The sequence below is a fragment of the Ahaetulla prasina genome, chromosome 1 (assembly GCF_028640845.1).
Source record: "Ahaetulla prasina isolate Xishuangbanna chromosome 1, ASM2864084v1, whole genome shotgun sequence".
NCBI classification, from domain to species: Eukaryota; Metazoa; Chordata; class Lepidosauria; order Squamata; family Colubridae; genus Ahaetulla; species Ahaetulla prasina.
The window spans coordinates 4,572,682-4,599,678 of record NC_080539.1 but is presented as its reverse complement, the minus strand read 5'-3'; the positions used below and the strand labels follow the sequence as shown (position 1 = coordinate 4,599,678).

General features: G+C 42.6%; 2 protein-coding genes across 4 annotated transcripts in view; one reads left to right on the top strand and one right to left on the bottom strand.

Annotated features, from left to right (window-relative positions):
• Positions 1-17,362, top strand: part of ASPA (aspartoacylase) — a 34,935-nt gene extending 17,573 nt beyond the window's left edge. For 2 of the 3 annotated variants that reach the window (XM_058164047.1, XM_058164045.1), the window contains exons 2-7: positions 3,548-3,743; positions 6,475-6,519; positions 7,313-7,406; positions 10,631-10,738; positions 12,357-12,466; positions 16,026-17,362. In XM_058164047.1, coding sequence (XP_058020030.1) covers positions 3,548-3,743; positions 6,475-6,519; positions 7,313-7,406; positions 10,631-10,738; positions 12,357-12,466; positions 16,026-16,217 — 745 coding nt within the window. In that variant the 3' untranslated portion in view covers positions 16,218-17,362. The remainder of the gene's footprint in view (positions 1-3,547; positions 3,744-6,474; positions 6,520-7,312; positions 7,407-10,630; positions 10,739-12,356; positions 12,467-16,025) is intronic. The other variant, XM_058164046.1, reaches the window with a different exon arrangement.
• Positions 17,363-18,062: 700 nt separating this feature from the next.
• Positions 18,063-26,997, bottom strand: part of TRPV3 (transient receptor potential cation channel subfamily V member 3) — an 86,871-nt gene continuing 77,936 nt past the window's right edge. Inside the window, exons 18-20 of the mRNA XM_058164005.1 lie at positions 23,030-23,142; positions 22,356-22,426; positions 18,063-20,488 (exon numbers count right to left, since the gene is read on the bottom strand). Of these exons, the coding sequence (XP_058019988.1) occupies positions 20,394-20,488; positions 22,356-22,426; positions 23,030-23,142 (279 nt within the window). The 3' untranslated portion in view covers positions 18,063-20,393. The remainder of the gene's footprint in view (positions 20,489-22,355; positions 22,427-23,029; positions 23,143-26,997) is intronic.

The following is a 26,997-nucleotide window of genomic DNA, read 5'->3' as shown; positions in this document are numbered from 1 at the left end:
AATAGACTACCTAGGATATCGATCTCGGCTGATGGGTTAGAAATGGATCCAGGAAAAGTGAAAGCTGTCTTGGAATGGGCCCCCCCACGCACACGCAAACAGCTCCAAAGTTTTTTGGGATTTGCAAATTTCTATCGTCAATTCATCCCCTCCTTTGCTCAAATTGCTTTACCAATCACTAACCTCTTAAAAACTAAAGGAGACACGAAACCCAAACCATCATTACCCCTCGAATGGACAATGGAATGTCAAGCAGCATTTGAAAAATTGAAACGACTCTTTGCCGCCGAACCTATTTTAAAGCACCCTGACATGGATGTTCCTTTTGTAATACAAGCTGATGCAAGTGATGTAGCAGTCGGAGCCGTCTTGCTCCAAAACAATGCTGATGGTAATTTACAACCCTGTGCTTTCACTTCTCGAAAATTGACTGAAACCGAAAGACGATGGGCTATTTGGGAAAAAGAAGCGTTTGCAGTTCATTGGGCTCTACGGACATGGAGACAATTCTTAGAAGGTTCAAATCATCCTTTTGAAGTTTGGACTGATCACAAAAATCTGGAAGCGCTAAAGACTCCTAGAAAACTTTCGCTAAACAAGCCCGTTGGACTCAATATTTTAACCGCTTTAATTTTACTTTACAGTATATTCCTGGAGGAAAAACTTCTTAGCAGATGCTCTTTCACGTTTACCCCAATACAATTGCACTCGCTCCGAGGTGGTTCAACCAATACTTCCCGTGCAACAGTTGGCGGCCCCAGCAATAACTAGAAGCCACTCGAAAGCTGACCCCTCACTCCCAGATGAACTAACCAAATCGTTTAAAGAAGCTTTAAACACCGATGACTGGTACTTAACGCATTCCCATGAATGCACACTCCGTGATGGACTAGCTTGGATTGGAACAAAACTATATGTTCCTCTATCACTCAGAGAAACCATCCTACAACGATGCCATGATGCCAAGATGGCAGGGCATTTTGGATTTGTGAAAACTTTGCATCTTCTTAAAAGACAATTTTGGTGGCCAAGTCTTAAAAAAGACATTCAAGCATATGTGGCAAGTTGCCCGGTCTGTGCATCATCCAAAAGACCTCCGGGAAAACCTCCTGGACTACTACAAACGGTAGCCAGACCAGGAACCCCATGGAAAGAAATATCCATGGATTTCATAGTGGAATTACCTGAAAGTTCCGGCAATACTGTTATATGGGTAGTGACTGACCTTTTCTCCAAACAAGTCCATTTTATTCCATGTTCAAAAATACCCTCCTCAAAGACTCTAGCAAAGTTGTTTGTACAACACATTTATAGACTTCACGGAGTGCCTGATCGCATCATTTCAGATCGAGGAGTTCAATTCACTTCTAAATTTTGGAAAGAATTTTTACGACTCATTGGTTCCGCCCAAGGATTAAGCTCCTCCCATCATCCTCAAACTAATGGAAGCTGTGAACGTTCGAACTCTGTACTAGAACAATATCTCCGATGTTATGTTAACTACCAGCAAGATAATTGGGCTGATCTCTTACCTTTTGCTGAAGTTGCCTACAACAACTCAATTCATAGTAGCACGGGATTTACTCCCTTTAAAATAGCTTCAGGCCAAGATTTTGTTCCTATCTCGGAACTCCCACAGGAAGAAACTACTGTTTCCTCTTTATCAGAATGGATAGATCAAATACAAAGCACATGGAAAATGACTCGCAAGGCGATCGACGACGCTCACCGTGCGCATAAAAACAAGCAGATAAAAAGGTCCCTGAGAATAAATATCAAGTGGGCGATAAAGTTTATCTTTCCACCAAATATCTTCAAACCACTCAGAAATCTAAAAACTTGGACCCAAATATGGGACCTTTCCCAATAGTAAAATCATCAACCCTGTGACGGTACAACTAGATTTACCAAAAACACTTAGGAGAATCCACCCGTTTTCCATGTCAGTTTGCTGAAACCTGAACACACATCTACTTTCCGTCCTAACCATACACCCCTCCTATACCAATTCTCATAGAGGAGAACAACACTTTGAAATAAAAGAAATTTTAGATTCAAGAAAACATAGAAATAAAATTCAATATCTTATTTCTTGGAAACACTTCCGTTATCCCAAGCTGAATGGGTGAACAAAGAAGATGTTCATGCCTCGGAAAAATAGCACAATTCTATAAAAATATCCTGACAAACCCTAACTTCTTTTTTCTTTCTAGGACTGACGTCCTTGTTGCAGGAGGGCGAATGTCAGCCTCCACTCCACTCTTCATTTATTTTTAAATGATTATATCAGTAGATAGAATGTAAAATGTTTATTTCTGTATTATAAACTTTTAGGATCATGAGATGAATCATACCACCGTCCGGGTAAGGGAAAAGAGCTTATTATTAGTGTCGGCTGACATAACTGGGAGGAGGGGTGATTAATGATTGAATGTTATCAGCGCGCTTTCCTAACCGACACTGCATTCCTGAGTTGACTGACATCCAGAGACCTGTGGAAGAAGATTACCACGAGGGGCCGTGAAGGAGTTGGCATTGGACCAGACCAGCCTGACCTCCTGGAGGAGGAGGGACAATTGGGGGGATATGATATGTTTGCCATATTTTGTCTCAGTTCCAGCTTTGCTTGGCTGCTAACCAGACTGTAAAAGTAAAAGTACTTGTTTCCATACCAAATGGAGTCAAGGTGAATTCTTTCCTATTTGCCGTCGGGGGTAGCCTGACAATTGGGTCCATAACTTGTGGGTGTCTCAAATTATAGCCGTCATGAACAGAAACTTCAGTCTCCCTTATGGTCGTAAGTTGAAGGCTACCTACAGAGTCTGCACCAGTAGTGAAAACCAAATTTTTTTAAAGTACCGGTTCTGTGGGCGTGGCTTGGTGGGCATGGCAGGGGAAGGATACTACAAAATCTCCATTTCCACCCCACTCCGGGGGAAGGATATTGCAAAATCTCCATTCCCACCCGACTCTTGGGCCAACCAGAGGTGGTATTTACCAGTTCTCCAGAACCTGTCAGAACCTACTGGACTGGAGGATAAAACATATGAAGAACGTTTGCAGGAACTGGGTATGTCTAGTTTCATGAAAAGAAGGACTAGGGGAGACATGATAGCTGTGTTCCAATATCTCAGGGGCTGCCCCAAAGAAGAGGGAGTCAAGCTATTCTCCAAAGCACCTGAGGGTAGAACAAGAAGCAACGGGTGGAAACTAATCAAGGAGAGAAGCAACTTAGAACTAAGGAGAAATTTCCTGACAGTTAGAACAATTAATAAGTGGAACGACTTGCCTGCAGAAGTTGTGAATGCTCCAACACTGGAAATTTTTAAGAAAATGTTGGATAACCATCTGACTGAGATGGTGTAGGGTTTCCTGCCTGGGCAGGGGGTTGGACTAGAAGGCCTCCAAGGTCCCTTCCAACTCTGATGTTATGTTATGTTATGTTATGATTTCACCCCTGGTCTGAATTGAAGACAAGTTGGACTCCTTTTTTTTTTTATTAATGACCCAGCTAAGCAACATTTCTTTGGATTTTTTTGACCCACAGCAAGGATCTCGCGGACAACGTCCCCTATGAAGTCAAAAGGGCCCAAGAAATCAACAGCTTCTTCGGTCCGAAGGACCAGCCTGGTGCTTACGATCTCATCTTCGACCTTCACAACACGACCGCTAACATGGGTGGGACCCTCATCCTGGAAAGCTCCAGCGATTGCTTTGCCATTCAGATGTGCCACTATATACAGGTATTTTTTTAAAAAAATGGAGAAATGTATAGGTAGTCCTCAACTTACGACCACAATGGAGCCCAAAGTTTATGTTGTTCAGTGAGAAATTTGTGAAGTTTTACAACTTTTCTCTCCGTATTTGTTAGGTGAATCACTCATCAGCATCATCGTTTAATTATTTTTATTTATTTATTTATTTATTTATTTAATTCGATTTTTATACCGCCCTTCTCCCGAAGGACTCAGGGCGGTGTACAGCCAAAAGTAAAAAACAAACAATACAATATACAATTTAAAATACAAATTAAAAAACTTATTTTATAATTGGCCTAAAAACTTTAAAATATATAAAACTAAAACCCCATTAAAATTAATAATAGCAAATTTAAAATCGATAAAATTTAAGCCAGCCCCGCACGAATGAAAAGATGTGTCTTCAGTTCGCGACGGAAGGTCCGAAGGTCAGGTATTTGTCGTAAACCCGGGGGAAGCTCGTTCCAGAGTGTGGGAGCCCCCACAGAGAAGGCCCTTCCCCTGGGGGCCGCCAGCCGACATTGCTTGGCGGACGGCACCCTGAGAAGTCCCTCTCTGTGAGAGCGTATGGGTCGGTGGGAGGCATGCGGTAACAGCAGGCGGTCCCGTAAGTACCCAGGCCCTAAGCCATGGAGCGCTTTAAAGGTCGTAACCAAAACCTTAATGACCCCATGATCCCTTGAGTCTGGGCAATGAATGGAACTAGCAGAGAGTTTTACTGGCCCGATGCCCTTCCCTGTCGCCAATGCGGAGTTTTGTTCGGCAGATATATTCTCATTGTGCCCAGAGAGAGAGAAATATCTGCCTCTACCTAGGATCGAACTCACAGCCTCCCGATTGTGAGGCGAGAGCTCCACCTCTAGGCCATCGCACCACTCCTTGTTAGGTGAACCACTGCAGTTCTTATATTAGTAACATGGTTGTTAAATGAATCTGGCTTCCCTGTTGACTTTGCTTGTCAGTAGGTCGCAAAAGGGGATCACGCGACCCCAGGGACACTGCGACCGTCATAAATGTGAGTCAGTTGTCAAGCATTTGAATGTAAATCACGTGACCGCGAGCAATGGCTGCAACGGTCATAAGTGTGAGAAAGAGTCATAAGTCACTTTTTTCAGTGCCGTTGTAACTTCGAACGGTCACTAAATGAACTGTTGTAAGTCCAGGATTAAATGTATTTGCATTGTGAATGAGACGGGTGATGATCTCAATATTTGATATATAAATGCATGAATGAACAATTACAACTAGTCCTGGACTTACAGCCGCAACTGAACCCCAAGTTTCCATTACTAAGCGAGACAGTTGTTAAGTGAGCTTTGCCCCATTTTACGACCTTTCTTGCCCCTGTTGTTAAGTGAATTATTGCAGTTGTTCAGTTAGTAACCCTGGTTGTTAAGTGAATCTGGCTTCCCCTTTGGCTTTGCTGGTCAGAAGGTTGCAAAAGTGGATCACGTGACCCTGGGACACTGCAACCGTCATAAATACAGGTAGTCCTCGACTTACAACAGTTCATTTAATGACCGTTCAAAGTTACAACGGCACTGAGAAAGCAACTTATTACTGCTTTTCACACTTACGACCATTGCATAAGTGGTCATGCGATTTCCATTCAGACATTTGGCAGCTGTGTCTGATTCATACTTACGACGGCTGCAGTGTCTCGGGGTCAGGTGATCCCCTTTCGCGACCTTCTGACAAGCGATGTCCATGGGGAAGCCAGATTCACTTAACGACCGTGTCATTAACTTAACGACTGCAGTGATTTACTTAACAACTCCTGCGAGAAAAGTCGTAAAACTCACTTAACAACATAAATGTTGGGGAGGCTCAATTGCGGTCGTAAGTCAAGGACTGCCTGTCTGAGCCAGTTGCTAAGCTTCTGAATCTTGATCGTGTGACCACGACGATGCGACAACCGCCATAACTGTGGAAAAACGGTCAACCATCGTTTTCTTCAGTGCTACGGTAACTTGGAATGGTCGTTAAATGAACTGTCGTAAGTCGAGGACTACCTGTACCAACACTGATCTTGGGATACAAAGACCGCGTCTCAAAGAGGGAAGCAACCGGGAATTAAGAAGAAACTTCCTAACAGTGAGGACCATTAACCAGCGGAACAGCTTGCCACCAGATATTGTCATTTATCTGAAATCGTCTAGGTTCTCCTGCTTGAGCAGCGGGCTGGACTAGAAGACCTCCAAGGCCTCCTTCCAGATTCTATATTCTATTCTAACTTTGTACGAGGAGCGCTTTGTAATTTCGGCGAATAGGACCTTGTTGGAAAACGCGCAAGGCTGGTGTGTCCTGTGTGTTAGATCACAAGAGCGAAGCCCCCGGCAATTAACTTCGCTGCGCGCTGGAAATTAATGAAGGCCGTTGTAGCGCTAATTCATCAACCGGAGAAAATTATAGCTTGCCACGTTGTCTATTTTAAACGACCGGTTGAATGTTGCAAACGAGTTGAGCAAAAGTCAGACAGCCCATTATTTTCAGGGGCATCTGCCCAGTGTGTGTGTGTGTGTGTGTGTGTGTGTGTGTGTGTGTGTGTGTGTGCGTCACTACAACCCACCTCTCTGGCACATGCATTTTGCACACATTTTATTCCTTAAATTTATTTACCTGTTAAATTGATGTGCCGCCCGTTGCACCAGTAAGAAATTCTGGGTGGCTTACAAAATGATTACACAATTACACATGTTTTATCACATATATACAGGTCGTCCCCGACTTACGGCCACAATTGAACCCAGAATTCACATCGGTAAGTGAGAAATTTGCTAAGTGAGTTTTACGACTTATTTATTATTTATTTTATTTATTATTTAAATTTTTATACCGCCCTTCTCCCGAAGGACTCAGGGCGGTTCACAGCCAGATAAAAAATACACAGTAATACAATATAAATACGATTAAAATACAATTAAAAAACTTATTAAATTGGCCAAGATTAAAAATTTAGGATAAAAACCCATTAAAAACCCATAAATTTAAAAAACTAACCCAGTCCAGCGCAGATGAATAAGTGAGTTTTAAGCTCGCGGCAAAAGGTTCGGAGGTCCGGAAGTTGACGGAGTCCTGGGGGGAGTTCGTTCCAGAGGGCGGGAGCCCCCACAGAGAAGGCCCTTCCCCTGGGCGTCGCCAGACGACACTGTCGCGCCGACGGCACCCTGAGGAGTCCCTCTCTGTGAGAGCGCACGGGTCGGTGAGAGGTATTCGGTAGCAGCAGGCGGTCCCGTAAATAGCCCGGCCCTATGCCATGGAGCGCTTTGAAGACGTTCACCAACACCTTGAAGCGCACCCGGAAGGCCACAGGTAGCCTTTCCTTGCCATGTTTGTTAAGGGAATCCCTGCAGATGTGAAATTAGTCTCCTGGTTGTTAAGTGAATCTGGCTTCCCCATTGACTTTGCTTGTCAGAAGCTCACAAGAGGGGATCGCATGACTCCGGGGGTGTGTGTGTGCAGACCAGTCACAAATGAACTGCTGGTTGTACAATTGTGGTCATAAGTCGAGGACTGCCTGTATAACGAGAACATTAAACCAATGTCTTCTGCAGCACGCTGTGTCCCCAGACAGATGTTCGGTCTTACTTCTGGAACATCCCAACTTGAAATACGCAACGACTCGATCTGTAGCAAAACATCCAATCGGTAAATATGACTATTATTAACCCCGTTCCATTTTTTAGCAAATGTCTATTTATTTTTATTTATTTATTTATTTTGTCAATCATATATAAGATAACAGGTAAAAGTATAAACATAATTTGGATAAATGAAAAGAGTAAGTAAAAAAGACATGCAGGTCCACTTATGCACGCCCCTTATAGACCTCTTAGGAATGGGGTGAGGTCAACACTAGACAGTTTAAGCTTAAAGTTTTGGGGGTTTGGGGAAGAAACTACAGAGTCGGGTAGTGCATTCCAGGCATTGACCACTCTGTTACTGAAGTCGTATTTTCTGCATTCGAGTTTAGTGCGGTTTACCTTGAGTTTGTATCTATTGTATGTTCGTGTATTGTTGTGGTTGAAGCTGAAATAGTCATTGACAGGTAGGGCATTGCGGTAGATAATTTTATGTATTAACCTTAGGTCAGATTGAAGTCGGCGTAGTTCTAAGTTGTCTAAGCCCAAAATTTGGAGTCTGGTGGCCTAAGGTATTTTATTGTGAGCAGAGGAGTGGAGGACTCTTCTTGTGAAATATCTCTGGACTCTCTCAATTGTATTTATGTCCGATATGCAGTGCGGGTTCCAGACAGATGAGCTGTATTCAAGAATTGGTCTAGCAAATGTTTTGTACGCTCTAGTTAGTAGTACAATATTACCAGAGAAGAAGCTTGGGTTTCTAGACACGTTTCCATAATTTAATTATCGGGTGGTCCTCGACTTACAACCATTTGTTTAACGACTGTTCAGTGACACTAAAAAAGTGCCAGTCCTCGCACTTACGACCATCTCATCATCCCCGCGGGCGCCCGATCAAAATTCGGGCGCTTAGCAACCGGCTTGCATGAATGACAGCCCAGCATCCCATTTTCGTGAGATCACCGTTCGTGACCTTCCCAGACAGCTTCCGACAAGCAAGGCCATCGGTTAAGCCAGATTCGCTTAATGACCGCGTGATTCACTTAGGGAACTGCAGCGATTCGCTTAACAACCGTGACTGAAAAGGTGATCATAAGGCAGGGCAAAACACCCATCCTGCTTAGGAAGAGAACTGTTTGTTTTATTTTATTTTTTTAATTTCGTTTGTCAAGCAGGTATGAGAAAACAAGTATAAGTATGAACATAACATATAGAGACATATAAGTATAAACAGGTATAAATACCGTGTTTCCCTGAAAAAAAGACCCTGTCTTATATTTTTTTGAACCCCGAAATAAGCGCTTGGCCTTATATTCGGGGAGGTCCTATTATTTTGGGGCGTGTGGAGCAAGACGGGGATCCTCTTGCCATCTTACCTGATTTCTAGCTCTGTCTCTCTAACACTAACCAGAGAAAATGGCGGGGACCGGCTGCGCATGCGGTTAAATATTTTTGGGGAGGGACTTATTTTAGAGCATGCGCTCAAACGCCCGATTGGACTTATTATCAGGGGATGTCTTATTTTAGGGGAAACAGGGTATATACATAAGAAATGAGTATGTGTCGTGTCCCACTCCTCCGCTGACGACCGGGTCAGGGAAATCCGAATCAGGCTTGCCTCTGCAGCTCTGCCAAAGTCCTAGCAAAGTTCTCAAGGCAGGCAGGAGACCAGAAAGTGACTTCAGCAAGATAAGGTAGACTTTGCCTGACTCAGAGAATGCCAGAAAGCAGATCCTTTATATAGGCCATGGGGTGTGGCTCCATGACTCAGCACTTATCCAGGCCTGCCCCTCCCCTCCTTCTGTTGCCGCCGCCTATCAATTCTCCTGAAGCGAGGGTCACTCCAGTCTGCAGCTGTTGGTAATTGACCTTCCTCAGGCTCACATGCTGTGGGGGAGGGGGAGGGGTCTAGTTGCTCCGTTTGCCTGGGCATGGAGCCAGAGCTGGGGGCTGGAGGTACTTCTTCCTCCTCAGCCTGTCTGGGCATGGAGCCAGGGCTGGGGCTGGGAGGCATACTAGGACATTCCTTAGCGTTCGGAAGCAGATAAGAAGGCCCCAGCTGCGGTGAGGGCGAGACACAAAAGTATGAATAAATGGGAACAGTAGGTCAGGGACGGTAGGCACGCTGATGTGCTTATGCACGCCCCCTTATTTACTTACAGTTGTAAGATGAAGGGGGAGGGGGTTATTATTTTATTATTTTTCTTTTTATTTCTTTTATATTATGTTTTTATATCCTTGTAAGCCGCCTGGGGTTGCCATGTGTGAGTAGGCAGCAGAATAGAATAGAATAGAATAGAATAGAATAGAATAGAATAGAATAGAATAGAATAGAATAGAATAGAATAGAATAGAGTAAAGAATGGAATGTAATAGAAATAGAATAGAATAGAATAGAATAGAATAGAATAGAATAGAATAGAATAGGCTCCATTGGGGTCATAAGTCGAGGACTATCTGAAAATGTCATAAACAACCAATAAATGTTAATATTTATAATGTAAATTTATATTTTATATTTATATATTTTATATATTAATTCATTTTAAATTATATATTAAACATATACTTTATTTATTATATGTCAATATATTAATAAATTAATATATTATATGATATATATTATATTATTATTGTATGTATTAAACATATATTATACACATTGTTATTATATTATATTGATTATATAATAATCATTCATTATAATTATTATATTCCCATCACCCATCTCCTTCCACTTATGACTATATGACTGTAACTTTGTTGCTGGTAATCCTTACGATTATATTGATATTGATTGTTTCCTGATTGCTTATTTGTAGCATATGACTATCATTAAGTGTTGTATCATTAAGTGTTAAATTTGTACCCTATGACTATCATTAAGTGTTGTACCTTGATGAAGGTATCTTTTCTTTTCTGTACACTGAGAGCTTATGCACCAAAGACAAATTCCTTGTGTGTCCAATCACACCTGGCCAATAAAAATTCTATTCTATTCTTATTATATATATTCAACTATATTACATTACATTATACTGAATTATTCATATAATATTATATAATATTAAGACACTATTAATAAATAATTAATATATTGCACATGCATAGGTTGAAAACCTTGCAAGGAGGCATTCATCCTGCGGTGGCTAAAATGATGATGATGATGGTATTAATATATAATAATTTGTTTACAAAATAATAAATCATAAATAAATGATAGAAGAGGACCAGGTCTTCTCTGGTGTCCCCAAGGGAAAAACATTGATGGTTCCTTGGCTTCTTTTCCAGGTGTTGAAGTTGGCTCTCAGCCTCAAGGTGTTCTGAGGGCTGACATTTTGGATAAAATGAGGACAATCATCCGATACGGGCTGGATTTCGTGGCAAAATACAATGCAGGTACAGCCTTATAAGGTAGTCCTTGTCATTTTTGGTCACACGCTCTGCGAGTGGAAACGTCATTTTTAAACACCGCCAAATCTTTTTCTAGAATGTTCTCAGCATCTTCACTGTTTTATGGTGTGTGTTTTTTTTATGTTGTGGGTCTTTAGAAAAAATAATATTTGGTATACTCAAGAAAAGGTAGAATGACTTAGACTTGGAGTAACTGTGTTGCCACTTTGAATGTACACTAATCGGCATACATTAAAATGAAACGTCGTTGCATACAGCTCTCAAAGGTTCACCTCCTCCAATATACACTGCATAAACTTGACAAATAAAGAAGCAAATAAATAAATAATGCATATACCCACATATATTATATGACATAGACACAGTTATAATACAAAACACCAAAATATTGGGAAAAAAATATTGTTCCACTGGTTGTTTTCAGTGTCGGGAAATTTCTCTTTAATTCCAGGTTGCGTCTCTCCTTGATTAGTTTCCATCCATTGCTTCTTGTTCTACCCTCAGGTGCTTTGGAGAACAGTTTGACTCCCTCTTCTTTGTGGCAACCCCTGAGATATTGGAACACTGCTATCATGTCTCCCCTAGTCCTTCTTTTCATTAAACTAGACAGACCCAATTCCACCAACCATTCTTCATATGTTTTAGCCTCCAGTCCCCTAATCATCTTAGTTGCTCTTCTCTGCACCCTTTCCAGAATCGCTTAACTGACTTGTCTAAGTAAAAATAGTTTTGCTCCCAATTGTGTTTGTAAGTCAAAAGCTACCTGTAAAAGAGACACACTACATTATTAAAGAATGAACTTTATGCTTCCTTTCTTTGCATATTGGGTCAGGATATAAACGATACACCTTTTTTCAGGCTTTTTAAACTACTTGCCAAAGAGCAGTTGAATTGTGTCATGCAATTTAAAACGTTGCTTTCTCGGAAAAAAGTGTTTATAACTATTATAATAATTTAACAAAGTTGGAAGGGACCTTGGAGGTCTTCTAATCCAACCCCCTGCCCAGGCAGGAAACCCTACACCATTTCAGACAAATGGTTATCTAATCTCTTCTTAAAAACTTCCAGTGTTGGAGCATTCACAACTTCTAATCTGCAGGCAAGTTGTTCCACTTACTAATTGTTCTAACTGTCAGGAAATTTCTCCTTAGTTCTAAGTTGCTTCTCTCCTTGATTAGTTTTCACCCATTGCTTCTTGTCCTTCCACCCATTGCTTCTTGTTCTATCTTTGGAGAAATTGCTAAAGACAAATATTTCTTACTGGTTTTTAGCTTCCTGACAATCCCTTCTAACCTGACAAGATAAGAACATAAAATCTAATTCCTAAAGTTCATAAGATGCAAATAAAAGAGATTTTTTTAAAAAAAATTGAATGCACAATGTTGAACTTTATAAGGGGTGGCATGAAAATTTCACCCTTCAGCATCCCAACTATAAGAAAGGTGGTTTACTGAGAAGTTTCCAATCATCAGATCTAATTGCAGCTTAAGGATTTAGTTTGCTTTAACAAATAATCCATTGCAGTGGCTGAAAACGTTATCAGGAATGGCATCTCTAAAACAAGGTCATGAAAATTTGAAGATATGCACCGTTTTCTTTCTAGGGCAAGAATTCCCTCCATGCACCATTGAGATTTATAAATTATTGGAGAAAGTTGATTATCCCAGGAACCAAAAAAATGAGATTATGGCTGTCATTCACCCAAATTTACAGGTAAACACGTATGATTATTTTTCTCTTTTTAACAGCTGCTGTGGGAAATCTAAGGTGGGTTGTAGAGGTAATCCTCGACTTACGACCACAACTGAGCCCGAAATTTCTGCAGCCGAGCAAGACTTGAAGGTTTTTTTGTCTCATTTTACAACGTTTCTTGCCACCTCTGTTAAGTGAATCGCTGCAGTTGTTAAGCGAGCAACATAGTTGTTAAGTGAATTTGGCTTCCCCCTTGACTTTGCTGGTCAAAACGGGATCGCATCATCACCCTGCGACAGTGCAACAGTCACAAGTACATGCCAGTTGCCCAGCATCTGAATTTTGATCACGTGACCATGGGGATGCTGCAACGGTCATGTGAAAAGGAGTCATAACCAAGGGTGAAATCAGGCAGGTTCTGACCGGTTCGGGAGAACCGGTTGTGGAAATTTTGAGCAGTTCGAAGAACCGGTAGCGGAAATTTTGAGTAGTTCAGAGAACCAGCAAATACCACCTCTGGCTGGCCCCAGAATGGGGAGGGAATGGTGATTTTGCAGTATCCTTTATTTATTATTATTTTATTCCTTCCCCTGCCACGCCCACCAAACCATGCCACGCCCACCAAGCCACGCCCACAGAACCGGTAGTTTAAAAAAAATGGATTTCACCACTGGTTATAACTCATTTTTTTTCCCGTGCCTTTGTAAATTTGAACGGTCACTAAATGAACGGTTGTAAGTCGAGGACTGCTTGTATCGAAAATGTGGAGCTTGTCAGTGTCACTGTGTGTGGTTTTGGTGGTTTCTTTATTAGGCTGTTGTTTACTGTTTGATTGTTTGTCTGACTTGGTAAGTTCCTTGGTTGGGGAATTGTGCTGACAAGGCCAGTCAGCTGTATAGAGGTAGAGAGCAAACTCCACCCCCTTGTAGCACTGATGATGTTGCCTAATCAGGTAATGTAATGTCTGCAAGAAAACAGCCAAGCTCAGAGAGCACCACCCCCTCCTTCTCCCTCACCTTCTAGCACTGATAATGTTCCCTAGTTCGGTAACGAAACATCTGCAAGAAAATAACCAAGGTCAGATAGCATCAAGAACCCTACAGTCCTCTTCCTCCTCTCCCTTCTAGCTCTGATGATGTTACCTAGTTGGGTCATGAAATGTCTCCAAGAAAACCAAGGTCAGAGAACACAAAGGACCCCTCAGTCGTTCTCCTCCTCCTCCTCCTCCTCCTCTCCCTTCCAGCACTAATGATGTTACCTAGTTGGGTCATGAAATGTCTCCAAGAAAACCAAGGTCAGAGAACGCAAAGGACTCCACAGTCCTCCTCCTCCTCCTCCTCCTCTCCCTTCTAGCTCTGATGATGTTACCTAGTTGGGTCATGAAATGTCTCCAAGAAAACCAAGGTCAGAGAACACAAAGGACCCCTCAGTCGTTCTCCTCCTCCTCCTCCTCTCCCTTCTAGCTCTGATGATGTTACCTAGTTGGGTCATGAAATGTCTCCAAGAAAACCAGAGAACACAAAGGACCCCACAGTCGTTGTCGTCGTCCTCCTCCTCTCCCTTCTAGCTCTGATGATGTTACCTAGTTGGGTCATGAAATGTCTCCAAGGTCAGAGAACGCAAAGGACTCCACAGTCGTTCTCCTCCTCCTCCTCCTCCTCCTCCTCCTCCTCCTCTTCCTCCTCCTCCTCCTCCTCTCCCTTCTAGCTCTGATCATGTTACCTAGCTGGGTAATGAAAGGACTGCAAAAAACAAACAAACCCCCAAACAAAGCTCAGGGACTCCATAAATTAAATCATATGCATGTCTCCACCCGAGAAAATGAAGGTGGCTAGCCCAGCACTAAGGATTTTTCTAAACTAAGAGCCAAGACATTAACTTAGAACTAAGGAGAGATTTCCTGACAGTTAGGACAATTAATCAGTGGAAAGACTTGCCTGCAGAAGTTGTGAATGCTCCAACACTGGAAATTTTTAAGAAAATGTTGGATAACCATCTGACTGAGATGGTGTAGGGTTTCCTGCCTGGGCAGGGGGTTGGACTAGAAGGCCTCCAAGGTCCCTTCCAACTCTGTTGTTATTAAATGCAATGGAATCTGACAAAGCTTGAATTCCTATCCTTGAACTGAACTGAGCCCACCAGAACGGGTGCAGTTTAGTTTTGACCTGTTTAGTTAGAAACATAGAAATGTAGAAAATTGACAGCAGAAAAAGAGACTTAGTGGCTGATCAAATCTGCTCTCTGAGATTCATTCATTCATTCATTCATTCAGTGTTTTATTAATTTTTATTCTTAATTTTTGTCAGACGACGGACACACGTTTATCTCTGGCGTGTTTAAAACTCAGTGTCTGATGAAGCTTGGCTTGTTCGTACGAGCTGTTTATTGTGGTCTAACGATACCCCTTGAATTGTACTTTGTTGTTGCTGTTAGTTGCAAAGTCGTGTCCGACCCATCGCGACCCCATGGACAACGTTCCTCCAGGCCTTCCTGTCCTCTACCATCTTCTGGAGTCCATTTAAGCTCCCGCCGACTGCTTTAGTGACTCCATCCAGCCACCTCGTTCTCTGTTGTCTCCTTCTTCTTTTGCTCTCAATCTTTCCCAGCATTAGGCTCTTCTCCAGGGAGTCCTTCCTTCTCATTAGGTGGCCAAAGGATTTGAGTTTCCTCTTCAGGATCTGGCCTTCTAAAGAGCAATCAGGATTGATCTCCTCTAGGACTGACCAGTTTTTTATTTAATATTATTTTATTTTGTCACAACAATAAACGCAAGCATCAACATAAAATATCTACATATCATATAAGCATATATATGAGCAAAAGTATGCAATAACTATATTAATTTGATATAATGAAAGGGAACAATAGGACAGGAACGGTAGGCACTTTTGTGCTCTTATGCACGCCCCTTATAGTCCTCTTAGAAATGGGGTGAGGTCAATAGTAGACAGTTTTTGATTGAAGTTTTTGGGAGTTTGAGTAGAGACTATGGAGTCAGGTAGTGAGTTCCAAGTGTTAATAACTCTGTTGCAGAAGTCATATTTTCTGCAATCAAGATTGAAGCGGTTAACATTAAGTTTGAATCTATTGTTTGCTCTTGTATTATTGCGATTGAAGCTGAAGTAATCTTCAACAGGAAGGACATTGCAATAGATGATTCTATGAGTTAAGCACAGGTCTTGTTGGAGTCGGCGGAGTTCTAAGTTTTCTAAACTCAGGATTTCAAGTCTGGTGGGATAAGGTATTTTGTTGTTTTCAGAGGAGTGGAGAACTCTTCTTGTAAAATATTTCCGGACACATTCAATTGTGTTGATGTCAGAAATGTGGTATGGGTTCCAGACAGGTGAGCTGTACTCAAGAATAGGTGTAGCAAATGTTTTGTATGCTCTGGTTAGTAGTGTAGAGTTTTTGCAAAAGAAGCTACACAAAATTAGGTTTACAACTCTTAGAACCTTTTTTGCTATGTAGTTGCAGTGGGTTGGATCGCCTTGCAGAAATGTACTTTAGGCTTCCTTTAAACACGCTTATGCAAATGGTTGGCGCATTTATTTGGTAAGATTATCTTGTTCCTGTCCCGTAGGATCAAGACTGGCAGCCGCTAAAGCCGGGAGATCCCATATTTTTGACTCTGGAAGGAAAGACCATCGCGTACGACGGAGAAGTGACGGTATACCCAACCTTTGTGAACGAGGCCGCCTATTACGAGAAGCAACAAGCCTTCGTAACGACGGCGAAAGAAAAATTGAGCGCAAAAGGACTCCGAGTCTCTTAAACCCGGATTGTTTTTTTAAACCTCCTCTAAAGTGCCTGAAAATATTTCTCGTCCAAGGTGGCCTAAAGACAATGTAGATCCTAGACCGAAAATTCAATTTTTCGTCGTAAGAAATAGAAAGCACTTACTCACAAAACAACGCACACTGTGTCAATGATGATAAACCGTTTTTTTATGCACTTTACAATTGCTGTTTTTAAGGCTACTTTTTCAGGCCTGGTTTTGAGGCGGCTGATAATCCTCGATTTACGACTACAATTGAGCTCAAAACACATCTGTTGCTGAGCCACACCGTTAAGCGAGTTTTGTCCTATTTTACAACATTTTTTTTGCCAGTGTTGTTTCACTTAACAACCACAGTTGTTAAGTTAGCAACCTGGTTGTTAAGTGAATCCGGCTTCCCCATTGATTTTGCATGTTAGAAGGTCGCAAAAGGGAATCACGTGACCCCGCTGCGACCGTCCTAAATGCATACATTCATTTTGTGACCCTTTGAAGTTACAACAGCACTGAAAAAAGTGACTGTTTTCACAGTTACGACCGTTGCAGCATCCTCATGGTCACGTGATCAAACTTCGGACATTTGGCAACTGGCTCATATTTATGACGGTCGTCGTATCCTCTGGTCATGTGATCCCCTTTTGTGACCTGCCAAACAAAGTCAAGGGGGAAGCTGGATTCACTTAACAACCATACTACTGATGGAACAGCTGCCGCAATTCACTTAACAACTGTGGCAAGACATGTCGTAAGATGGTGCAAAACTCACTTAACAACTGTCTTGTAATTTGGGGCTCAATTGTAGTCCTAAGTCGAGGAATACTTGTAATTCAGAATTTATGTGTGGAAGAAAAATTGTTTGAAATAAGCAAGGGAGAACTGGGATAAAGAAATGATACAAATGTTTTGAACCTGGATATATAAATGTGACTGGAATCGAATCGAATCGAAAATATGGAATGGAATAGAATGGAATGGAATGGAATAGAATAGAATAAAATAGAATAGAATAGAATAGAATAGAATAGAATAGAAAAGAAAAGAAAATATGGAATGGAATGGAATGGAATGGAATAGAATAGAATAGAATAGAATAGAATAGAATAGAATAGAATAGAATAGAATAGAACAGAACAAAATATGGAATGGAATGGAATAGAATAGGATAGGATAGGATAGGATAGAATAGAATAGAATAGAAAATATGTAATGGAATGGAATAGGATAGGATAGGATAGGATAGGATAGGATAGAATAGAATAGAATAGAATAGAAAATATGGAATGGAATGGAATAGGATAGGATAGGATAGGATAGGATAGGATAGGATAGGATAGAATAGAAAATATGGAATGGAATGGAATAGGATAGGATAGGATAGGATAGAATAGAATAGAAAATATGGAATGGAATAGAATAGAATAGAATAGAATAGAATAGAATAGAATAGAATAGAAAATATGGAATGGAATGGAATAGAATAGAATAGGATAGGATAGGATAGAATAGAATAGAATAGAATAGAAAATATGGAATGGAATGGAATGGAATAGAATAGAATAGAATAGAATAGAATAGAATAGAATAGAAAATATGGAATGGAATGGAATGGAATGGAATAGAATAGAATAGAATAGAATAGAAAATATGGAATGGAATGGAATAGAATAGAATAGGATAGGATAGGATAGGATAGAATAGAATAGAATAGAATAGAATAGAATAGAATAGAATAGAATAGAATAGAAAATATGGAATGGAATAGAATAGAATAGAATAGAATAGAATAGAATAGAATAGAATAGAATAGAATGAAAGAAATAATAGGAATGGAATAGAATAGAATAGAATAGAAAATATGGAATGGAATGGAATAGAATAGGATAGGATAGGATAGAATAGAATAGAATAGAATAGAATAGAATAGAAAATATGGAATGGAATAGAATAGAATAGAATAGAATAGAATAGAATAGAATAGAGAATGAAAGAAATAATAGGAATGGAATAGAATAGAATAGAATAGAAAATATGGAATGGAATGGAATGGAATGGGAATAGAATAGAATAGAATAAGCAGAGTTGGAAGGGACCATGGAGGTCTTCTAGTCCAACCCCCTGCTTAGGCAGGAAACCCTACACGTTATTTATCAGATATTTCTGATAAAGAAATGTTATAAAACTGATATTTTAAGCTGCTCTAGTTTCAATCAGAGCACTGAATCTAGAAGATACTTTAGATCAGAAATCCCAGACAGGGGAAGTCCTTGACATATGACCGGTTGCTTAGCAACCATTTGAGCTTATGATGGACCCCTCCAGGGAATTCCATCCCACCCCCCATGGTCACATCACCTCATTTTGGGCACCCAGCCCCCACTTATAGTTATGTCCCACATAACTGCATTTTACAATGTTTTTTTCCCCAAAAAACTGACGTAAACTTCCCGTTTTCGGCAAAAACTGGCCCATAATGAACAATCGATTTGTTTAACAACCATTCCAAAAAAAAATAAATCATAAAATTGGACAGAAGACGTAGGTGACCTGTTTTATGTCCGTTTCAAATTTCTCTTCAGCGTGAGGAGGAGGATGGCTCTTTCCTGGCCGTCACAAAATTGCACACTAGGGAGATAGACGTGTTTACAAAACAATTGACTTTATTTCTTTTATTTGCAATAAATATATATATAGATAGATAGATTTTTTTAAAAGACAGTCCCAGGTCTGATAAATCCCTGGACAAAGTCATCAGGTCTGGAAAAATGACGAATGCCATACGGGTCTCTCGCTTTTCCGCAGGGAGATTATTTTGCCAAATTGCACATCTGGCTGTAAAGTGCAGATCAAAGAGGAGCGATTTGCTCTCTGGCAACGCTCACAAAACATCACTTACAAAAAAGAACCCAAGAAATACTTGAATAAATACTGTGCACATACTTGGAATTCAACAATTTTCTTTGCAGATGCATATGGCTCTTTATTTCTCTCTCTCTTTTTCTCTTTCTCTTTCTCTCTTTCTCTTTTCTTTCTTTTTTCTTTCTCTCTTTTCTTTCACTCTTTCTCTTTTTCTCTCCTTTTTTCTTTCTCTCACATATGCACACATTGTACTCTTTCTTTTTCTCTTTTTCTCTTTCTCTCTTTTTCTCTCTTTTTCTGTCTCTTTTTTTCTGTCTCTCTTTTTTCTTTTTTCTCTCTCTTTTCTTTCACTTTTTCTCTTTTTTCTACTTTTCTTTCTCTCTCACACACACATAAACAGACTACTCTTTCTTTTTCTCTTTCTTTTTCTTTTTCTCTTTTTCTCTTTTTCTATCTCTCTCTTTCTTTCTTTTTCTTTTTTTTCTCTCTTTCTCACTCCTCCCTCCCGTCTCTCTCTCTCTCCCTCTCTCTCTCTCTCTCTCTCTCTCTCTCGCACACACACACACACAGTGTACAAAAATGCCCTCAAATCTCACCTCCCCAAATGTACCACGTAAAAAGTGATGTCTCTTTTCAAGGTAAATACAAACTCCCGGAACGCGCTTCTCCAGGAAGTGTCCTTAGCAAGAACGGTGCAGCAAAACCTCTGCCATCTCCCCCCTCCAGATGTTTCTCCTAACAGGCTTCTTCTTTCCATCGGAGGACAAACCAGGATCAATCTTGGTCCGTTTCCAAAATTAGCCCACTTTGGCTCGAGGTCACCTCTGGGCAGGAACACGGTTCCATTGACCCAGGAGAGAGATAGAGGGAGGCGGGGGGGGCGGGGGCTCATGGCTCATCCTGACCCCCCCCCCACACCCACCCTTTGCTTCCTCTCTAGCCTGCCAGAGCAAAGAGGAGAGGCAGGTCCCAATCCACCAGGAAAGGTCGCTTACCCAACGTGCTCAACGCTGCAGATTTTGTACTGTGGTTTCTCTTGAAATCTGAAATGTTACTTCCTTCGGGTCAGGCCCTTCGTTCGCCAACGGAAGAAGTCCACCGCTTCCCAAGAAGTGGAGATAGTCTCAGTTAGGAGAACTCGTATTCTCCCTGCTTGCAACTCTTGGTCAACACTCTGGCGATGGAGGGGGTGTTACTACCGCCCCTTCTTCTGAATGCTAGTCTGGCCGAGCTCGGGAACCGGGGTGCATCCAACCCTTCGTGGGCGCTTTCTCTGAAGGCTTCAGGGTCTCACATTCCCCCATGCAAGCGCAGGGCTCAAACTGTCGTCTCTGGCAAGTCGTAAATTTCTTCGTAGGCGTTCAAAGTGGTTTTGCTGTTACTCCTGGAGGTCTCTTGCATTCTGCTGCATTCTGAAATGAAAACGGGGAAAAGCAGGGATTCGGTTCATTGAAGAGGTCCTCCACTCCGTTTATCTCGGAATGAAGGATGGAATTGGACTAGACTTCTGAGGAGGCCAGGCGGGGGAGTCCTTCTCTACCTCAGGGGCTTTAAGATGGGTGGACTTCAACTCCCAGGATACCCCAGCCACCCATGCCTTCCTCATGAGAGGGAGGGAGGTAGAGGTAGAGAGAGATATGGATGGACAGATTGACAATGGGTAGGTAGATAGGTAGGTAGGTAGGTAGATAGATAGATAGATAGATAGATAGATAGATAGATAGATAGATAGATAGATAAGAGAGAGAGACAGAGAGAGACAGACAGACAGACAGATACCTGGTTAGAGATGAGAGATGATGGATGGATGGATGGATGGATGGATGGATGGATGGATGGATGGATAGATAGATAGATAGATAGACAGATAGATAATGAGAGAGAGATGGATGGATAGAAAGATCTGTAGATTGGAGAAAGATGAAGAATAGAAAGGAAGGAAGGAAGATAGGGGAAAGAATGGAATGGAATGGAATGGAATGGAAAGGAAAGGAAAGAAGGAAAGGAAAGGAAAGGAAAGGAAAGGAAAGGAAAGGAAGAAAGGAAAAAGGAAGGAAGGAAGGAAGATGGGTAAAGAAAGAGGAAGACAAGAAAGACAGGAAAGAAGGAAGGAAGGAAGAAGGAAAGGAAGGAAGGATAGAGATGGATAGAGAGAAAGAGGAATGGATAGGTAAACAAAGAGATATATAGATCAGATAGATTGACGGATATATATACGCTAGAGATATAAAGAGATTATATACAGAAAAAGAGGAGAGAGAGGATAGATACATGATTAGAGAGAGAGAGAGAGAGAGAGAAAGAGAGACAGACAGAAAGACAGACAGACACCTGGATAGAGGTAAGACAGAGAGATGGATGGATGGATGGATGGATAGATAGATAGATAGATAGATAGATAGATAGGTAGATAGATGGATAGATAGATAGATAGATATAGACAGACAGACAGACACCTGGATAGAGATGAGAGAGAGATGGATGGATGGATGGATGGATGGATAGATAGATAATGAGAGAGAGATGGATGGATAGATCTGGGTGTTGTTGTTTTTTATTATTTGCATTTATATCCCGCCCTTCTCCAAAGACTCAGGGCGGCTTACACTATGTTAGCAATAGTCTTCATTCTATTTGTATATTATATACAAAGTCAACTTTTATTGCCCCCAACAATCTGGGTCCTCATTTTACCTACCTTATAAAGGATGGAAGGCTGAGTCAACCTTGGGCCTGGTGGGACTAGAACCTGCAGTAATTGCAGGCAGCTGCTGTTAATAACAGACTGCATTAGCAGTCTGAGCCACAGAGGCCCCTGTAGATAGAGAAAGATGAAGAATAGGAAGGAAGGAAGGAAGGAAGGGAGGGAGGGAGGGAGGGAGGGATAGAGATGATAGAGAGAAAGGCAGATGGATAGATAAACAGAGGGAGATATATAGATAGATTGACGGATATATAGACAAGATTGAGATAAAGAGATTATATATTGAATATATATTATATATTGAAAAAGAGGAGAGAGAGATACATAATTAGACAGACAGACAGACAGACAGACAGACAGACAGATAGATAGATAGATAGATAGATAGATAGATAGATAGATAGATAGATAGATAGAAGTAAGTTGACTACCTGCATATATTTCTATTACCTGGAATTGATTATTAAATGGTAACCGACATATGCACCTCTATTATCAGCAGGGGAAATAATAATAGGGGGAAAAATATCTCGGCTTTGTTTTTCAAACCAATGTTACTCCTTGTGTTCAGTTACCTGTTGTTCCTGGATCCTCATTGATAAAGGCCACGTGGGTTTTCCACTCCGTCCATTTGACTTCATTGATTCTAGTTAGAGAGCGTATCGATTAATTTCATTGACATAAACAACACCTAGGCGGTATGCAAAAGAGACAGTCAAAGAGCTAACAAGAAGCAAAATGACCAAAACATCTTCTTGCCAGCAATCAACACCCAGAGATTATGAACCCCAGGATGGATACTACTAACTAGAGCAACAATGAAGAAGTAAACAATACTCCAGTCAAGGAACTGCCAATTCAGATAAACAATCAGGCTATGCCAGGAAAACACCAAGAAACAATGCTACAAACAATGACAGGGCAAGCTATGATAAATAGAGAGAGAGAGAGCAAACCACACTCCCTTCCAGCACTGATGATGTTGCCTAGTTGGGTGATGAAAGGTCTACAAGAAAACAGCCAAGCTCAGAGACCACCAAGGACCCCACAGTCCAACTCTTAGCTACAAATATTCTCTTCTCTCAGTAATCCATCCTTACGTTTCATCCTCATTGCTACAGAAACTTTCTGTAATCTTTCCCTATCTCAGAATCTGCAATGAATGAACCTGCCGTTCCATTTTCCTCTCTTTGCCCCTGCAGAGCGAAATCCCCCCACCCCACCCCCCCGTCTTGACCCACCAATTTACCTTAAACACAGCCGCGTGTCATTGTCGGCCACTTTGCACCATTCCCCGAGTTCGAATTTCCTCCTCAGGACCTTGGGGAGAAGTTTTTCGATCTCTACAATCGTCCGGGCTCTCTGGAGGCAAGACAGATAACCAAGAAGGGACGTTTCAAAAGAGAGAGATTCCCGAATGTTTTTCCGTCCGCCGGTGGAAAAAAATAGGTGACCAGAAAGAGAAAAGAAAAAAGAATTTGCTCCGAATTCAATCGCGCCCAAAGGTGCTTTCTTAACAGGCAACTGGAGGTTGTTGTTTTTTTCTTGAAGACGTTTTGCTCCTCGTCCGAGAAGCTTCTTCAGTTCTGACTGAATGGTGGAAAACGGAAGGATTTGTATTCCTTGCAGTCATCTGGTCGTTAGCGCTCTCTCTGAGAATCGTCGAGGCCACTTGGAGGTTTATCTCCGCCCTCGGGGTCCCGTGAGGAACCGGCTGAATACCGCCGCTGGCAGTGGGCGGAGCAGACATTATCGAGTCCCGTTTTTGACACTCTGCACATGCGCGGAAGGCTCTCCACATGCGTGCTCACATTTGCGAACCGGTAGGTAGGTGAATACCACCCCTGAATACAGGCAGTCCTCGACTTATGACCACAATTGAGCCCAACATTTCTGTCGTTAAGTGAGACATTTGCTGGGTGAGCTTTGCCTCATTTTTACGAACTTTCTGACCGCAAGCGGTTCAGGGAATCGCCGCAGTTGACTAAGTCAGTCACGCGGTTCTTAAGTGAATCTGGCTTCCCCAAGGATTTTGCTCCTCAAAAGGTCGCAAAAGGGGATCACAGAAACGGTCGTAGGTATGAGTCAGCGTGCCAAGCATCTAAATTTTGAACACATGATCATGGGGATGCTACAAAGGCCGTGAGTGTGAAAAAAAAAGGTCCTAAATCACATTTTTAACTTTGAACAATCACTAAATGAACTGCTGTAAGATGAGGACTAGCTGTAGTGCAGATGGGTGTGGAACAGTGGTGAGATTCAAACATTTTTTACCACAGGTTCTGTGGGCGTGGCTTGGTGGGCGTGGCCAGGGTGTGTGTGATAGGCAGCACTCGGCCTCCTGCACCCCCCGCAAAAACAGACCGTGGGGGGGGGATACGCCCCCCTGTGTCCCATTTTGGACCTCTCTACACTTAACTGGAAGCCAAAACGAGGCAGGTGGGGACTCTTGGAAGGGGCGGGACACAAAGGGGCGGGGCCAGCCAGCAATTTAACTACCGGTTCAACCGAGCCGGCTGAATCCCACCACTGGTATGGAACCTTCTTGCTATTGTAAAGAGGAGATAGATGGTGACCCCTTGAAAGAGGGCTCAAAGAGACTGTCTACATTAAGATTCCGGGATTTGAGAGGCTGCCCCAAAGGGTGAATTTATTCTCCAGAGCACCCGAAGGCAGGACAAGAAGCAACGGATGTGTTCTGTCCCCCCTTAGCCTCCGTCCGAGCAATTGGCTTAATTAGCCGGCACTATCAGCTGTGGCAGCAAAAGAGCGAGCGTCTGCCAAGTGTCTCTGTTATCTCCCTCGATGCCGATGAGTCACCCAGGAACAAACAGTACTTCAGCTCTTAGTCAAGCAGTTGATTTTCCTGCTACGAAGAGGCACAGCAGCGCTTGCTGCCTTTATATCCTGTGGGGTGTGGCTCCATGACTCAGCACTTCCTAGGCCTGCCCCACCCCTGCTTCTGTTGTTCCCTCCTCTCCTGCCTACGAAACCTAGGGTCCAGCCAGGCCTGATTGCCGTCAGCTGGGTCTGAAGGCATGTGTGTGTGTGGGGGGGGGAAGAGTCAGGGGACGGAGGCCTCGTTATCTCTTCCACCTGGCCTGCTTCTGGCTCCTGGAGTTGAGCCAGGGAAGCCGGTGCTCCTGAGGTAAGTCCTGACGGCCCTTCCCCCTCACTTTCTGAGTCACTTTCTGGCAGGGGGCCCGGCTCGGGGGGCGGGGCACAGACACAACTGGATGGAAACCGATCAGAGAGAAGCAACCTTAGAACGAAGGAGAAATTCCCTGAGGACAATTAACCAGTGGAACAGCCTGCCACCAGAAGCGGTGGATGCTTCGTATCAACGGAGGTTTTTAAGAAGAGATTGGACAGCCGTTGGTCTGAAATGGTACAGGACAGTGGTGAAATCTGAACCGGTTTACTATCGGTTCGCTGGTTGCGCATGTGCGCTACACGCACCATGCATCAAATGCGAGGTGGGTTTGGTCATCACATGGGGTACCTGATCATCAGAGGCTTTTTTTTTTAACTTTTAAAAGCATTTTTTAAAAGGTAAAACAGCTGAAGCCTGCTAGGCAAAAATTTTCGTTTGAGAGAGAGAGAGAAGGAAGGAAGGAAGGAAGGAAGGAAGGAAGGAAGGAAGGAAGGAAGGAGAGGGAGGGAGACAGGAAGGAAAAAGGAGAGGAAGGAAGGACTACAAACCTGGCACTAGACGCAGCTTCAGAGGATAATCCAGAGCTGGAAGGGACCTCGAGGTCATCTAGTCCAACCCCTCTCCAGCAGAACGTTGTTAGGGACTTTCTGTCTTTCGATCCCCCAGTCAAGTGGTTACTTGGCCACGCCCACCCAGTCACATGACCCCACCCACCCACAGAACCAGTAGGAAAGAAATTTAGATTTCACCACTCCTTCCATCCTTCACTATTCGGTCAGAGCTGAAGAAGCTCCTCGGATGAGAAGCGAAACCGTCTTCAAGGTGACACCACTCCTGCGCAGGCTGCACTGGCTACCTGTGGTCTTCCGGGTGCGCTTCAAGGTGTTGGTTACTACCTTTAAAGCGCTCCATAGCTTAGGACTGGGATACTTACGGGACCGCCTGTTGCCACCGATTGCCTCCCACCGACCCGTACGCTCTCAGAGGGAGGGACTCCTTAGGGTGCCATCCGCCAAACAATGTCGGCTGGCAACACCCAGGGGAAGGGCCTTCTCTGTGGGGGCTCCCACCCTCTGGAACGAACTTCCCCCGGGACTCCGTCAACTTCCTGATCTTCGGACCTTTCGCCGCGAGCTGAAGACGTACCTATTTCTTCGAGCAGGACTGGCATAGAATTTTAGAATTTTAATATTTTATTATTGGGGTTGTAAATTTTAACTGGGTTTTATTGTTTTATATGTATTTTAAATTGGGCCATATTTGATAGTTTTTTTAATTACTGTTTTATTATATTTATTATTGTGGTTTTATTTGGCTGTGAACCGCCCTGAGTCCTTCGGAGAAGGCGGTATAAAAAGATTAAATAAATAAATAAATAAATTTCTGTCTTTGATTCCCCAGTCACATGGTTACTTGGCCACGCCCACCCAGTCACATGGTTACTTGGCCACGCCCACCAAGCCACGCCCACCAAGCCACGCCCACAGAACCAGTAGGAAAGAAATTTAGATTTCACCACTCCTTCCATCCTTCACTATTCGGTCAGAGCTGAAGAAGCTCCTCGGATGAGAAGCGAAACGTCTTCAAGGTGACACCACTCCTGCGCAGGCTGCACTGGCTACCTGTGGTCTTTCGGGTGCGCTTCAAGGTGTTGGTTACCACCTTTAAAGCGCTCCATGGCATAGGGCCGGGTTATTTACGGGACCACCTACTGCCACCGATTGCCTCCCACCGACCCATGCGCTCTCAGAGGGAGGGACTCCTTAGGGTGCCGTCCGCCAAACAATGTCGGCTGGCGACACCCAGGGGAAGGGCCTTCTCTGTGGGGGCTCCCAACCTCTGGAACGAACTTCCCCCAGGACTCCGTCAACTTCCTGATCTTCGGACCTTTCGCCGCGAGCTGAAGACGTACCTATTTCTTCGAGCAGGACTGGCATAGAATTTTAGAATTTTAATATTTTATTATTGGGGTTGTAAATTTTAACTGGGTTTTATTGTTTTATATGTATTTTAAATTGGGCCATATTTGATAGTTTTTTTAATTACTGTTTTATTATATTTAT